Source organism: Bos mutus, chromosome 10 (assembly GCF_027580195.1).
Source record: "Bos mutus isolate GX-2022 chromosome 10, NWIPB_WYAK_1.1, whole genome shotgun sequence".
Taxonomy (NCBI): domain Eukaryota; kingdom Metazoa; phylum Chordata; class Mammalia; order Artiodactyla; family Bovidae; genus Bos; species Bos mutus.
In genome coordinates, this window is record NC_091626.1 from 16,463,697 (window position 1) to 16,476,821 (window position 13,125).

Here is a 13,125-nt window from a genome sequence, read left to right on the forward strand (position 1 = left end):
GCTGGGGTCATGAAGACACTCCCTTTTTAACTGTTCCACATGATCACTTTCTAGGGGTGTGGGGGCAGTATGGGAACGCTTTAAAAAAAGAGGCGCTCACATTTATGGATGACAAAGGAGATCACCCAGGACGTGGGGTAGACAGCACCCCACCCCTCTTCTTGGGAGCGTGAGGGGAGGGAGAATGGAGATAAACTACTGGGGTGGGGCAGGGGGAGGAGGAAGAATTAAAACGCAACAATCAAACCTTTAAATAGTAACTTTTAAAAATATAAAAACAGGTCATTACAATGACTTTTCATTTTCTTTTTTTCTTCAGGAATCAATTTGTCTTCTACCCTCGCCTTCCCTTGTGGCAAGAGCCTTAACAACAGGTGGTGGCTAAGCATCCGAGACCCAGAGAGAGAGAGACTGAGAGAGGAATAGAGACACAGACAGACTCTGGACACCCCTCCCCAGCCTCAGAAAGGTTAGGGCACCCACCTTGCCCTTCTCTTCCGCCTCCAGAGCCAGGTATGTGGAGGGGCTCACCTGGGAGCAAGAACATTGGAGAGGGGTTCACTGGGAACCCCCCTTCCTTCTAACCAGACAGGATCACACATTAGAAAATAACACATAAAAATGCAGTATAAAAATTATCTTCCATATGCTACATCCACGGAGAGCCCACCACCAGGACTCATAACGGCCTTTAGCTTTTCCTTAAGAAAAAAAAAAAAAAAAAGACCAAAGGAAAACCAAAACAAAAAACAAAATTCTAATACCTCAGAACATTTTGGTACCAAAAAGTGGCACCCGCAGGAGCTGATATTCTACCTGTAAGCTGTTTGGGCTCCTAAGAGAGACAGGAAGCCAGGAGAAGTCAGCACGGTGCACCCCCAGCCCAACCCCAAGTCCCCTCTCCCCGCTGCCCTGCCTGGGGTGGGGGGGCAGGGAGATCAACCTTAGACTCCGTCCTGCAGGCTAAATACACATTTTCCCTCTAAGGAGAGAGTAAGGGGTCAGAGGCAGGAAAGTGGGGAGAAGGCATTTTATGAAAGGACATCACTTCTAATTCCTTTTATTCAAATTAAAAAAAAAAGCACCCACATCAGTTGCTATTTTCCTCTGGTAGCTCCCTGAGCTGAGTTGCTATGCGTTCTTCTACCTTTGTGTCCTTTTCAGGTTGTGTCCGAAGATTAAGTAGGGCTGGAGACAGAGTGCCTTTGAACTTCCATTTCTCATCACGACAACCAAGTGTGCACCAAAGAGAGATGGAGGCGGGGGTGGGATGGGGGAGACAGACAGACAGACAGCTTCAGACACCCGAGAGGGGAGCCAAAGGGCTAAGAGGCAGGTGGAACTCAGGAGGCCACAGAAAAATTCACTGTGTTTCTGCTGCCGTCAGCCTGGGTGGCACCCGTCTCGAGCTCTGCCTGTCCGTCAATCTGTCTGGAGCTGGGTCCTGACACGCCTTAAGACGATTTCCAGGTCCACAAGGAGACACACTCACCCAGGGGTACCTGATGGCTGACCTGGCCGCCAGCCATACTGCCCCTCCTCCACCCAGGAGTCTTCTTCCTCTCCCACTCCCCTCTCCATTCTGCCCCCCTCCCTGCCTCCCCTTCCCAGATGGGAACTTCTGTTTAAAAAAAAAAGCCACCACCACGAGTGGATTACGAATACAGCAGGCGAAATACACGGCTGGCATTGCCGGTGGGAAGGGGCCTCCTCCCCCGCTGACCAGTCCGAGATAGGAGTCTGTTATTTACACTTTTCACAAACCTTGTGCGCTGCACAATCGGGGACGTGAAACCCTCCCCCACTCCCTGGTACAAACGTGTGGTCCACACTCCAGTGTCCCCGGGCTGGGGAAGGAGGACACATCAAAAGAAAGGGGAAGGAAAGAGATTCATGAGGGTGTATGTGGAGAGCCGGAGCCATGAGCCTCCAAATCTACGTGCAGCCTCTGCCAGCATCGTTATGGGAGGAGGAGGGGAGAAATCCATGGGAGTCCGTGAGACACAGGAGTCCCGACGTGACGGGCATGTCCTCTCAGCCCGCCGGAGCGCGGTGCTGGGCCGCTCGCTGCCTGTCCTCCGTGTCTGCGGGGTCTCCCTGGCACAGCCGAGTCGGGGTCTCCCAGAGCTTGACAGCCCCGTCACAGTCCTTGCTTAGTAGATGACCTCATAAACCGTGGCCTTCTTGTCACCAGAGCCTGTTACGATATATTTGTCATCCGCCGAAATGTCACAGCTCAAGACTGACGAGGATTCCTTAGACTGGAGGAGGAGAGAAAGGACAGAAATTCACTCTCTGGGGGTACTCAGCGCTTTCTTGGTACTCGTGGGATTCACCCGCCCTCTGCCCACCCTGGAGAGCATGCTGTGAGGCCTTCAAACACAGCCCTTCCCATCAGTGGGGCCCCTTCTGCCTGCTTCCCCATAAGGAAAAGCTCATTAACTGGGCCAGATGTGATCTTTACAGTCAGCTCCGAGCAGCAAAACACAACACTTGAGTGTGAGCTTTGCATCCTGAGTTTACAAATAGGAAGAAGCGTTTCTGAGCTGAGAGCAGGTGTATCCAGTGTAACTAGAGACTCTTGAAAGTTACATGTGTGATGCACCAGATGCCAGACTTCCAAACTGCATCAAGAGAATGTCTTACTGGCTCTGAAAGAGAGTGTGTGTGACTGTGTAAGTGTGCAAGACTGTGTGTGTGTCTCTCTCTCTGTGTGAGTGTATATGAGTGAGCGAGGGAGAGTGCAGTGTCAGGCCCCAGGCTTTGAAAACCCACACACAAAAAAAGCCTCTTCCCTCTCTCACACCTCTTTCTGGATCCTTCTCTGGCCCCATACCTCTCTCCTTATATTGAAGTGTTGAGATGGAAAATGAACTTACTTTAATACCAGACAACACTGCTCAGAAAAAAAAAGCTGCCCAGTTTGCTCATACGCCCGGTGCGCCTCCTGTGAGGGCTCAGTGTGCAGGCCAGAGCCAAGAGCATGTTTTCATTCCTCCTTGCTCTAGAAATCCTACAAGAGCCCCTGCTAAAAGCCCTCGCCCCAATCGGTCAGATGCCACTAGCAGCAGAGTATGGGTCCCACTGATGTGCCCAAGTCCAAACCCTCGCCGCTGGAGAAGCCGTCTTGGACTCCCAGTAGGTAGGGGTCAGGGCAAGTCCTGCTCTGCCTCCCCCATCCCTGCCCCATCACCGTGGCCAGGCCCAGACTCTCAGCAGAATCAAGAGGGGCACTTGGAGGGCAGGTAGTACCTGGAATATGCTGGCTCCATACGGAGTCCTCCAGGCGTTGAGAAGGTTATCTTTCCCAGTGCTCACAAACCACTTGCCTGCAGGCAAAGGAAACATCAGGTTGTGGGCTGCTGCCCTCTAAAGCAAGACCCGCCCCACATGGCCAGCTACCATGGAAACGCGGTGTGACCCGCTAACTAGTGCTGGGCTGACTCTTCCCTTGTGAGAAGCGTTTTGTAATCAAGACATACCACACACACACGGACACACACGGACACTCAGATACTGCCTTTCTCTGCAATCAAGGGGAGGGGTGGACAGGCTGGGACAGAGAGGGGCAGGATCTGCAGTTAATCACAGGGATTACACTTCGCCAGAAGATTCTTTTTAAAGCCACTAAGCTCAACTGGCCCATCTCGATTCTACTACTGAAAGATGGCAGGAAGGACTGGGGATGGCGAAGCTCCAAGCAGCTAGAGACCCAGCCAGAGGTGGTGCGTCTCTGCAGGCACGCCACCAGAGCTTTGCCTGCGTTAAAGCTCCAGGGTTCCCAAAGCCCTGGGGGGGGTGCCTGCTATTCCTGGTCCATAAAGACCTGTTGGGGTTCAGAGAGGCTGGGACCGTCCTAAGCTGCATGGCTAGTCAGTGGGCCGGCACATACTCCAGTCCAGAGCTGTGGCCACCAAAGCCCATGGTCCAAACCACCTGTAGGCAGGTGCTCTGCTCCTGCCCCAGGCCAGCAAGGTCTGGCTCTGGCCTGGTGTCGCAGGTGCTTGGTACCCTGTGGCAGTACCTGCATCCTCAGATGCGGGGCGGGATGGGGGTACTGGTCTGGGTCAGGAGGCTGGTTCTGAGACCATGCTCACTTAGGGGGGCTCTGGCCCTTCTCCAAGCTCCGAGCGGCATCCCTGCACAGAGGGCTGGCCAGGCTCCCGCTCCCCCAGGCTCACCGCAGTAGGCGAACTTGAGGGACAGCACGCAGCTCTCGTGCAGGTGCAGCTGGTACTTGTCGGGCTTGGTGTGGTGCAGCACCTCCACGTTGCTGCTCTCCATGCCCACGGCCAGCCACTCCCCGGTGGGACAGTAACCCAGCGAGAAGATCTGCAGGGCAGGGGAGGACAGAGATCAGCATCCTCCAAAACCACGGCAGCGGGGTGCCGGGGGCAGTGCGGCGGGGACAGGAGGAGGGAGAAGAGGGGCGCTCCTCCACGGCCCTGCTCAGGAACCCTGTGGGCTCAGTCTTACCGACTCCCTCCCCTAGCACCTCCCCACCTGCCATGTGCAATGTAAAGTCCCCCTCTCTCCCCCTCAAGGGAATAGGATCTCATGTTTTATCCCCAATCAACTTCCCAGGTGAGGAAGCTGAGGCTCAGAGAGGTTGCTGACTCTAAAAAGTAAAGCGGCAGAGCCAAGATTCAAACTCAGAGGTGACACAGACATTTCACTTTCAAAGTTATTCTCTGTCTCAGTGACTTTCACCTTTCCTTAAGAAAAATATGAGTAAATAAAACACTAATGTATTAAACGTGCAAGATTAAAATATTAACACAAATAATACAATAACAAAAAGTAATAATACTTAGCATTTATGGAATGCTTTCTATAGCCAGGCTTACAGCCAAGGCTTTCAGAGGGACCATTGCAGGTACTCACATCAGACCCATGAAGTAGCTATGACTATTCCCATCCCATGAATGAGAAAACTGAGGCCAAATGCTCAATGGCAGAGGAGCTGGGAATCAAGGGGCAAGTGCGACCAACTCCAAAGCCTTGTGAATTCTGCTTCATGGCCACTTCCTCCAGGAAGCCTTCCTAGATGACTCAGCTTGGTCTCAGGTCCATTTGTAATGACTGCGTGTGAGGACCCCTTGGTCCCCTGAACCAGCCCCTGAGACCCAGGGAGGGAAGGCCCCATGCTGCCCCAGTGGACGGGGAGGGTCCCAGGCGCACACCTGGGAGGTGAAGTCGTGCTGCTGCAGCTGCCGGCCCTCCCGCAGGTCCCAGGAGCGCACCGTGTTGTCCAGGCCCCCCGTCCACAGCTTGGTGCCGTCGTGGGAGATGTCTATGCAGCTGGCCCCGTCCGTGTGGCCCTGGAACTGCCTAGGAAGGCCAGGCAGGGGTGAGGGTGAGCCCCAGGGAAGCACTGACTGCTATGTTGACAGCTGTCCCAGGGAGACGCCAACTCTGCCCCAGCAGAACGGGAAGCTCGAGGGCCATGGTCCCTCAGGGCTCCTCTCCCACGCGAGCGTCTCGGCCAGGGCCAGTACTTGCACGAGGTCACAGGGAGGGAGGACTCAGACCCAGCAGCTTAAGCTCCTCCAAACCGGTCTCAACGCTGCCTCTTCTCCCCACATCTCTGCGTGTCTCAACTTATCTGAGTTCTGCCCTGCCAGGTCTGCCCCAGGCCCCCTCTCCCTGGAGCCTGGTGCAAGCTCCTGGTCCACAGAGCCCTCCCGCCTCTGTGGGCACCTGGTACAAGCCGTCCTTTCACCTGGGTGCCCTCACCTGTGCCACCCCGGCCACCCCACAACACCTCAGACCAGCTGGTTGCAGCCACGATGCCAGCACGGCCTCCCCAGGGCGAGGACACCCCCGCTCCCCCCCGTGCCTCACCTGACCAGCGTCTGGTTGTGCAGGTCCCACACGGCAATGTTCCCATCACTGCAGCAGGAGAAGCAGACTTTGGCGTCAGGGCTGATGGCCAGGGCGTAGCAGGCCGGAGCCGAGGACGTCAACTCAGCCTTGATGCGGGGCGTGGGCGAGGCCAGGTCCCAGATGGTGAGCGTGCTGGCCTCACCGCCCACGATGAGCGTGCGCCCATCAGGGAGCAGCTTGCAGGAGCGGATGTAGTTGTCCCTGTTCTGAAGGGGGAGGGGACAATGCTCAGCGCCACCCACCTCTCCTCCCGGGGACCGGGAGAGTCACATCCAGCAACACTGAGCACCCTTGCCACATCTGCTCTCTTCCTGCCCTTAATCGCGGCTGCCAGGCTGACCCCACTGCTCACTCGTGACTTTTTAAACTTTCACTTCTTCACAGACCCCTGGAGACCAGCATCATCTCCCCAGACAACGAAAGCAGGGTTCAGAGAAGTTTGCCAGGTTGCCCAGAGTCGCTCAGTCGATACAGGGCTGCGCCTGGCCAGGTCAGTGGGGCGCTGCCCCAGGCCCCAGCTCTCCTGTAACAGCTAGAAGGGATGCCCGCAGCCCTAGGATCCTCACCAGGCAGTCCAGCTGGGAGATGGGGCTCTTGCTCCCCGGCTGGCTGATGTCCCAGATCTTCACGCAGCCCTTGCCTCCTGTGTAGACGTGGCGCGTGGGGTTGCTGATGGTCACCGCACACACCACCTCCCCGTGGCTGAGGGTGTTGATCTGCCGGGCGTGCCTGGGGATGCCAGGGCCTGCCAGGGCGTCGTGGGGGAAGGGCACGGGCTGCATCTGCCCATCAGCGCTCACATGGAAAGAGTAGGCTCTGAAAGGGGGAGAACCACGCTTCTGCCATCTCCAGTCCTCTAACAGTTTCTCCTAACTGGCCCTAACCCCTGCCTGGCCTGCCTGCCTCCAAGGTGTCCCCTGCCCTCATCTTAGGAAACCTGGTAACCCTAACCTCCTTGACCTGGTTCCACCAGGACGGAGACAGCTTCATAGTCCTGCCTTGACTTCTGCCCCTGCTTATAGATCCTCGCTCCGAACCACGTCACTAACCCCTCGTTGCCTTGGAACACCCTCTCCCGCCATCTATACAATCCCTAGCACTCTGACTCTGGAAAGGGCCCAGCTTGAATGCCACCCCTCCTCTAGGAGCCAGTAGTATTAGGGAAGAAAATCTGCTTGCCCCCCATCCCTGAATGAATCACAGAGTACACATCAGAGCCAGGGGTGAGCCAGTGTAGTCTGCCCGCTGGTTCAGGTCATAGGAGTGCCAGCTGCGGCTAGAACCCACAGGAACCCCCAGGGCAGGGAAGATCCGTGGCATCTGGTTGGGAAGCCCAACATGTGAAATGTTCCTCCCCTCTCAAGTCCAGGGATCACAACCTCAACCCCAAACCTTCTTCCCCTTTCAGAGGGAGCCTGGGGGCGATCAGGAGTGCAGCCAGGCAGCCATCAGTGGGATTGCAACCTGCCCCAGGGGCACCCCTAGAGAGGCAGACACCTTTCCCCAGGAGAGGCCCATCAGGGCAGGGGATGGGTGAGTGGGTGGTGTGCTCTCTGCCCTCCCCAACAAGCAGAAAATAAGTAGTCAAGGCTTACGGTTTTCCACCAGGAATGGAGGCGAGGCTTGAGGGCAGGCCTGTGGCCCGCATGGGAGGGTGAGGGTCAAAGCCAACCTGTAAGGCAAGACAAGGCCAGCCCTTAGTGAGGGGTGCCACCCTCCGTCCCCCTACTATACAACGCCGCAACCCCAGCTTCCTCCTCCACCACGTCCTGTCCCACCAGCACCACGCTGCCTCTTCAGAGCCCAAGATGGCTGAGCAGAGCAAAGCCCCTGTTCCAGCGACAACACAGGCCGGGGCCCTCTCAGTAACAGCAGACACGCCTTGGTATAACACGTGGGCAGCCCCACGGGCCGAGGCCCTGCCTCGTGAAATCTCCTGACTCACCATGGGAGTCCCACCCCAGAGCGCCCAGAGAGACGGGTGCCAGCCCCGCTTCCCAGATGGAAGGGCAGCCCAGGGCGGCTGCTGGAGGTCACGTGGTGACCAAAGGGCAGGGGTGGGAACCAGGCCTGTGACCCCAAGAGTGTTCCCTTCTGCTTCCTCATGAACACTCTCCCCCAAGGAGCTGCCTGTCACTGGACCCAGAGGCGCCCCCTGCACGCAGGACGGGTCTCTCTAACCCCCTCCACTCCCCTCCCACTCCTTGCCCAGCCCCCCAAAAAGGAGCCAAAAGGTCTACGTACAGCTCCAAAGCTCACCATTGGCGATCGGCCGTAGGCGGCGGCAGCGGCGGCTGCAGCCGCGCTCATCTGGGGCGGGATGTTGTGGAGGCCTGCATAGGCGCTGGGGCTGGTGAGGGAGCCATTCATCTCGTGGTGGCTCATCATGGCAAAGGGCGCGGCGTAGGAGCTGGTGATGGAGATGGGCGTGCGCAGGGCCGAGGCTGCAAGGAGGTGGACGTAAGCCCGGACGCACCGCCAAGGGGAGAGGGTCCCACCCCCTCCATCCAGGAAAAGCGCAGGCCACCAGGCTGCCTCTGGCCCAGAAGAAATCTTTCCTGTCTTCTCAAGCTATCCACTCCAGGCAGTCCTCCTGGGCTGAGCTCACCTACCAGAGATCCCCATGTTCACAGCCCAAGAAGGTTTGAGGTGAGAGATGTGCCCACCTTTTTTTAATAGAACAAGATTCAGAGGCCCAGAGAAGAGCATTTTTCAGAATCTCACAGAACTAACAACAAAGGCAGACAGACACTGATGGTGTCCCGAGCTGTCTGAAGCTCTGTCCACACGCTGAGCTCAACGGTGGCCCCAGTGAGCCCTGACATGAGTGCTGAAGCAGCAGGCGTTCACCTCGGTGTCAAACCTGACCAAGTCCCGCAGAGACAGGCCCTGGGACAGCCCTCACTCCGACTCCCTGCCTGGTGCTCTGGCCCATCTGTGAGGCTCCAGCCCTGGCCCGGGGCAGACCCTCCCCTCAAGCACAGTCAGCTCAGCCCCATTGTGCCTACCCATTATACCTAGCGGGTCCATGCCTGGAGGTTTGCCTGGCATCGACCGGAGCCCCGGGGTCGTGCTGGTGCCAGGAGTTGGGGCATCATTCCGCGGGGTTGGTGTGTTGGACTTGAGTCCAGGGGTGGAGGATTTGTCATTCTGCAAGGGGGAAACGCAGACACCAAGGGAGGCTATGAAGATTCCTTTCTCCAAGAGCTAGACACCACATGAGGCCTAGTTCTCAATCTTCTGCCACACAACCCCTTCATTCTTGCCCAGTCTTGTTTGGCAGGGACTGTGTTCATTGTTCCCATTTTACAGATGCAGCAACCGAGGCTCAGAAAGAGTAACTAAGCACAGGGTTCAGCCTGTACGTGGTAAAGCCAGGATGTGAACCCAGGCCAAGCCCCAATCCATGTGCTTTCTGCTCCACCCCTCCACCTTCTAATCAGCAGCACTCCAGGTGCAGCCCCTTTTCCAGAAACTTTTTCTCTCTGCCCCAACCCTCCCTAGCCCTCTCCTAGTCTCTGCGGTGCCAGGAGCAGACCCCACATACATGACCAAGGTCTTTGGTCTTGGAGGAGGGCGTGCTGCTGGAGGAGGCCACGGAGGCGGGGCTGGTGGGGGCATCCTTCTTCAGGCCACGGGCCTTGTCCAGCCCATTTTCAGGAGGGGAGTGTGCCGGGCTGACCCGGGGTGTCGCAGGGTCCTAAGGACACAAGTGAGGCAGAGATGTGCTAAGAGCTACGATGAGCCTGAGTCTTCTCTGGTCCCAAGGGGAGGCCACCAGCTCTTAACAACCTAGTCTGACCCTTCCTCATCCCAGAGACGGGGAGACTGAGGACAGAGCGGGTGGGTGGACGGGATCTGCTCAAGATCAAACATGAGTTCAGGCCTCCATGCTGGGCAGCTGGCCCTCTTGACTTCGTGTAGATCCCTTCTAGCTCCTCATTCCCAGCTGAGGCTGACCCACGGGGCTCACCACCCTAAAACCCTAGGGATGGTGCGGAGAATAGAGCTGACCTAGGGGACCAGGGGAGCCGGCCCCCCACTGGGATCTTCAGGGGTCTCTCTCTCTGGAGACCCATCCTAGGAAGCCAGCATGCTGAATGACTCCCCAGCCACCAAGCAGCCAAGCCCTGTCTTCCTCCTCCTGACCAGCCTGATGCCCCTAACCCAAAGGCCTCAAACCCAGCTGGGGCTGCCGGTAAGGGTGCAATAGCCGAGACACAACAGCTCCCACCTGGGACAGGAACCATCTCCAACTCCCCACGCAGAAAGCCACCCTGCGACCGGGAACTGCCCTCACCTCATTGGAAACGTCCACCACTAGATCATCACTCTTGTCCCCGTCACTATCCTGCATGGAGAGAGAAGCCAATGAGAGGCCACACCCACCCCAGACTGAGCCCAAACCATCCCATTTCCACCAGCCAGGAGCTGAACCTCAGCCAAACCCCAAAGTGCACACTGTCCCCACTCAGCCCCACCAGCGGCGGCCTCCTCTTTGCTGCTTACTAGTGCAGCCTCCCGGACCCAGGGTCTTTCGGCTCCCACAGCCACCGGCAGCCTCACCCACAACTGCCCCATTATGTTTCTAAGATTCCTTTAACTTGTCCCTCTGGAGCCAAACACCTCTCTCCAGCTGGCCTGACATCCGCCATCACTTGTACATGCACTGGTCTCGTTCCATCATTTCCATCACAGTGTGGGAAGGGTGATTAGCCTCATCTCCCAGAAATGCAGCTGAGGCTTTGGCTGCGCGATACGCCCAAAGCCCCAGAGCAGCCAAGGAGCTGGACAGGGAGGGCTGGGCCCAAGGGCACTGGCTCCCACACCACATTGCCCCCTGCCCTCTGCCCCAGCTCTCAGCCCTGCCCAGCCTGGCATAGAGCAGAAACCATGACCACCTGCAGGGTCAAAGTATGAGGGCACCAGGGATGGCACCTGGAGCAGACCACAGATTCTGAGGGGGCCGTGATGGTAGCACGGGGTTGTGGGTCCATCTGGGGGGGGCCCCTAACTCTCCCGACTCCACAGGGCCCAGGGGGACCTCTCTGCTCACTCCCTCCTGGCTGTGGCCCATATGCTCACAGCGCACTGATCTATGCAGGCTTCCCATGCCCAGGCCACCTGCCCTCCTCAGCGGGCCACCTCTCCTCCCCAACCTGTACCTGACTCTTCCACGACCAGGCCCTGGGGCGGGGGAGGGCTCCTCCTTCAGCCCGGCCGACCCAACACAAACCCCAGCAGAGCCCCCAGACGTACGTATCGGCTCAAACTGTCCTTCTCTTCTGCTTTTCGCTTCTTGGCTTCCATGCTGTAGTCTGCAGATCCCCGGTGCTTCTCACTAGCTCGCAGGCTTTCCGAGGGCGACACTGAGTTATTCTGGAAGCAAGGAGGAGACTCAGTGTGAACATTTCATTCGTGCATCGATATAGCTCAGTGGGGTGACCCAGAAGGTCAGTTGAGGTGTCGTGTGTGCCCTGTAGGTCTTGGCTCCATCAGAGCCTCACCAGGGAGGGACGCCCTCCCAACTCCCCAGATTTGGTTCCTCTGGGAGAGGCCCTGAGAGCATGACAATTCTCTTTTGTAGCAATGTCGCTGCTGTTAGATAATTAACCTTGCACGAGCCACTGGCTTCTGGCCTATTAGCCTGTGCGCTTCATGAAGGCGGGGGTCGCACCTATCTCCTTTTCCACCCCTCTGTGCTCAAAGAATGGATAAACTGAATTTGTACAGAGTCTTGAAGACGGATCTGAGCCGACAAACTGGGGCTATGCACAATACCTCATCTGCTAAACCTGACAGGAAGAGGGACTGACAGGCAGGGGAGCTGCCAGGTGCCAACAGGTCTCCCAGTGTAAGTACGCAACGGGGCATTTTGTGTGAATGCCCCTCCATGACGGCTTGGCCTCCCGCAATTTTAGAGAGAAACACCAGGGTTGCAATGACGCAGAAAACACAATGTCATGAAGCCTCTCCCTCTGAAGATGGGAAAAGGCATAGAGGGCAGGTGGAATTCCCCTCCACTCTGTGATGATGGCCAAGTCCAGGTCCCGAGACGACGGGAAACGTGCCCAAGGTCCCCCAGCAGGAGGCCACTTGAAGAAAACCCGAGGCTTTTATGCCTGGAAAGAACTAATGAGTTCTCCCTTCAACTACAAAGCAAGTGAGGATGAGAAGAGTTTGGAATGTAAGGCCTGGGAAGAGGGAAGGTGGGCTAACAAGGTGAGGCAGGAGAAACAATGACAGTGGGTCTGAGGATGGAGCAGTCTTGGAAGTTGAGAGCTTCTCTCAGAGAAGGACTCCAGCTGGTGGTGCGATGGGTGAGTAGGGAACGACAGGCGTCACGTGGCCTCCAACACCAGGCTGGGAGCAGACAGGGAGGTGCGATGGGCAGGGGTACCTGCCAGCAAACCTCTGTGCCAAGGGAAAGATACCACAACCCCCTCTAGGGGACCACTGAGGTTTGTTCCTTCCTAAGAGACTACACTGGTGGCTCAGTGGTAAAGAATCCACCTGCCAATGCAGGAGACACAGGTTCATCCCCTGGGTCAGAAAGATCCCCTGGAGAAGGGAATGGCAACCTATTCCAGTTTTCTTGCCTGTAGAATCCCATGAAGGGGAGGAGCCAGGCAGCTACAGTCCATGGGGTCGCAGAAGAGTGGGACACAACTGAATGACCAAACAATAACACGACAAGAGACCGCACCGCACCTTCCCCTGCATCCCTCGGCACCTTCTTCTGTGCACCTGCCCTGGATCAGGCTTGAGGCTAGATGCAGGTGTGGAGGAATGAACAAGATGCAGTCCCTGCCCTCCAGCAGCTGACCGCCCAGCTGGGGCAGAGCGGGGAGCAAAGTCCAGTCCATCCTCGTCCCCGTGCCCAGGGGTGTGTGACAAGCCTACATGGGGACCTGCAGAGATGTCTCCTCAAAGGCGGAGGCCTTCCAGAGGCAGATGGAAAGTCTCCCCACTTCCCCCAGAGGCAGGGTCTGGCGTTCTGCGGGGAGCTGTGCGGGAAGGAGCCACAGAACCTCATTTCCTCCCCTAAGCCGGTTTCTGGGCAGCCCTTCCCTGCCAAGCTTCTGCCTGAAGCAAATTAAAATGGCAGAGTTATCAAGCCTTGAAGAAAATATGGAGGTTATAATGGAAGTGCAGCTTCAACCTTCCCCGCAGCTGGGCAGGCGCGGCAGCGATGCGCGCGTAGCCGCAATTCAATTAGCCGCGGCGAGCACCGGCAGA

The 13,125-nt window shown here is 57.1% G+C and overlaps 1 protein-coding gene across 8 annotated transcripts in view; it reads right to left on the minus strand.

The window, feature by feature from the left end:
• Nucleotides 1-241: 241 nt before the first annotated feature.
• Nucleotides 242-13,125, minus strand: part of TLE3 (TLE family member 3, transcriptional corepressor) — a 48,716-nt gene continuing 35,832 nt past the window's right edge. For 2 of the 8 annotated variants that reach the window (XM_070377356.1, XM_070377360.1), the window contains exons 9-20: nucleotides 11,146-11,265; nucleotides 10,187-10,237; nucleotides 9,434-9,586; nucleotides 8,895-9,036; nucleotides 8,146-8,330; nucleotides 7,482-7,558; nucleotides 6,453-6,702; nucleotides 5,845-6,092; nucleotides 5,184-5,331; nucleotides 4,182-4,332; nucleotides 3,253-3,329; nucleotides 242-2,261 (exon numbers count right to left, since the gene is read on the minus strand). In XM_070377356.1, the coding sequence (XP_070233457.1) occupies nucleotides 2,154-2,261; nucleotides 3,253-3,329; nucleotides 4,182-4,332; nucleotides 5,184-5,331; nucleotides 5,845-6,092; nucleotides 6,453-6,702; nucleotides 7,482-7,558; nucleotides 8,146-8,330; nucleotides 8,895-9,036; nucleotides 9,434-9,586; nucleotides 10,187-10,237; nucleotides 11,146-11,265 (1,710 nt within the window). In that variant the 3' untranslated portion in view covers nucleotides 242-2,153. Of the gene's footprint in view, nucleotides 2,262-3,252; nucleotides 3,330-4,181; nucleotides 4,333-5,183; nucleotides 5,332-5,844; nucleotides 6,093-6,452; nucleotides 6,703-7,481; nucleotides 7,559-8,130; nucleotides 8,331-8,894; nucleotides 9,037-9,433; nucleotides 9,587-10,186; nucleotides 10,238-11,145; nucleotides 11,266-13,125 lie in introns of all 8 variants that reach the window. The other 6 variants (XM_070377354.1, XM_070377358.1, XM_070377357.1 and 3 more) reach the window with 3 other exon arrangements.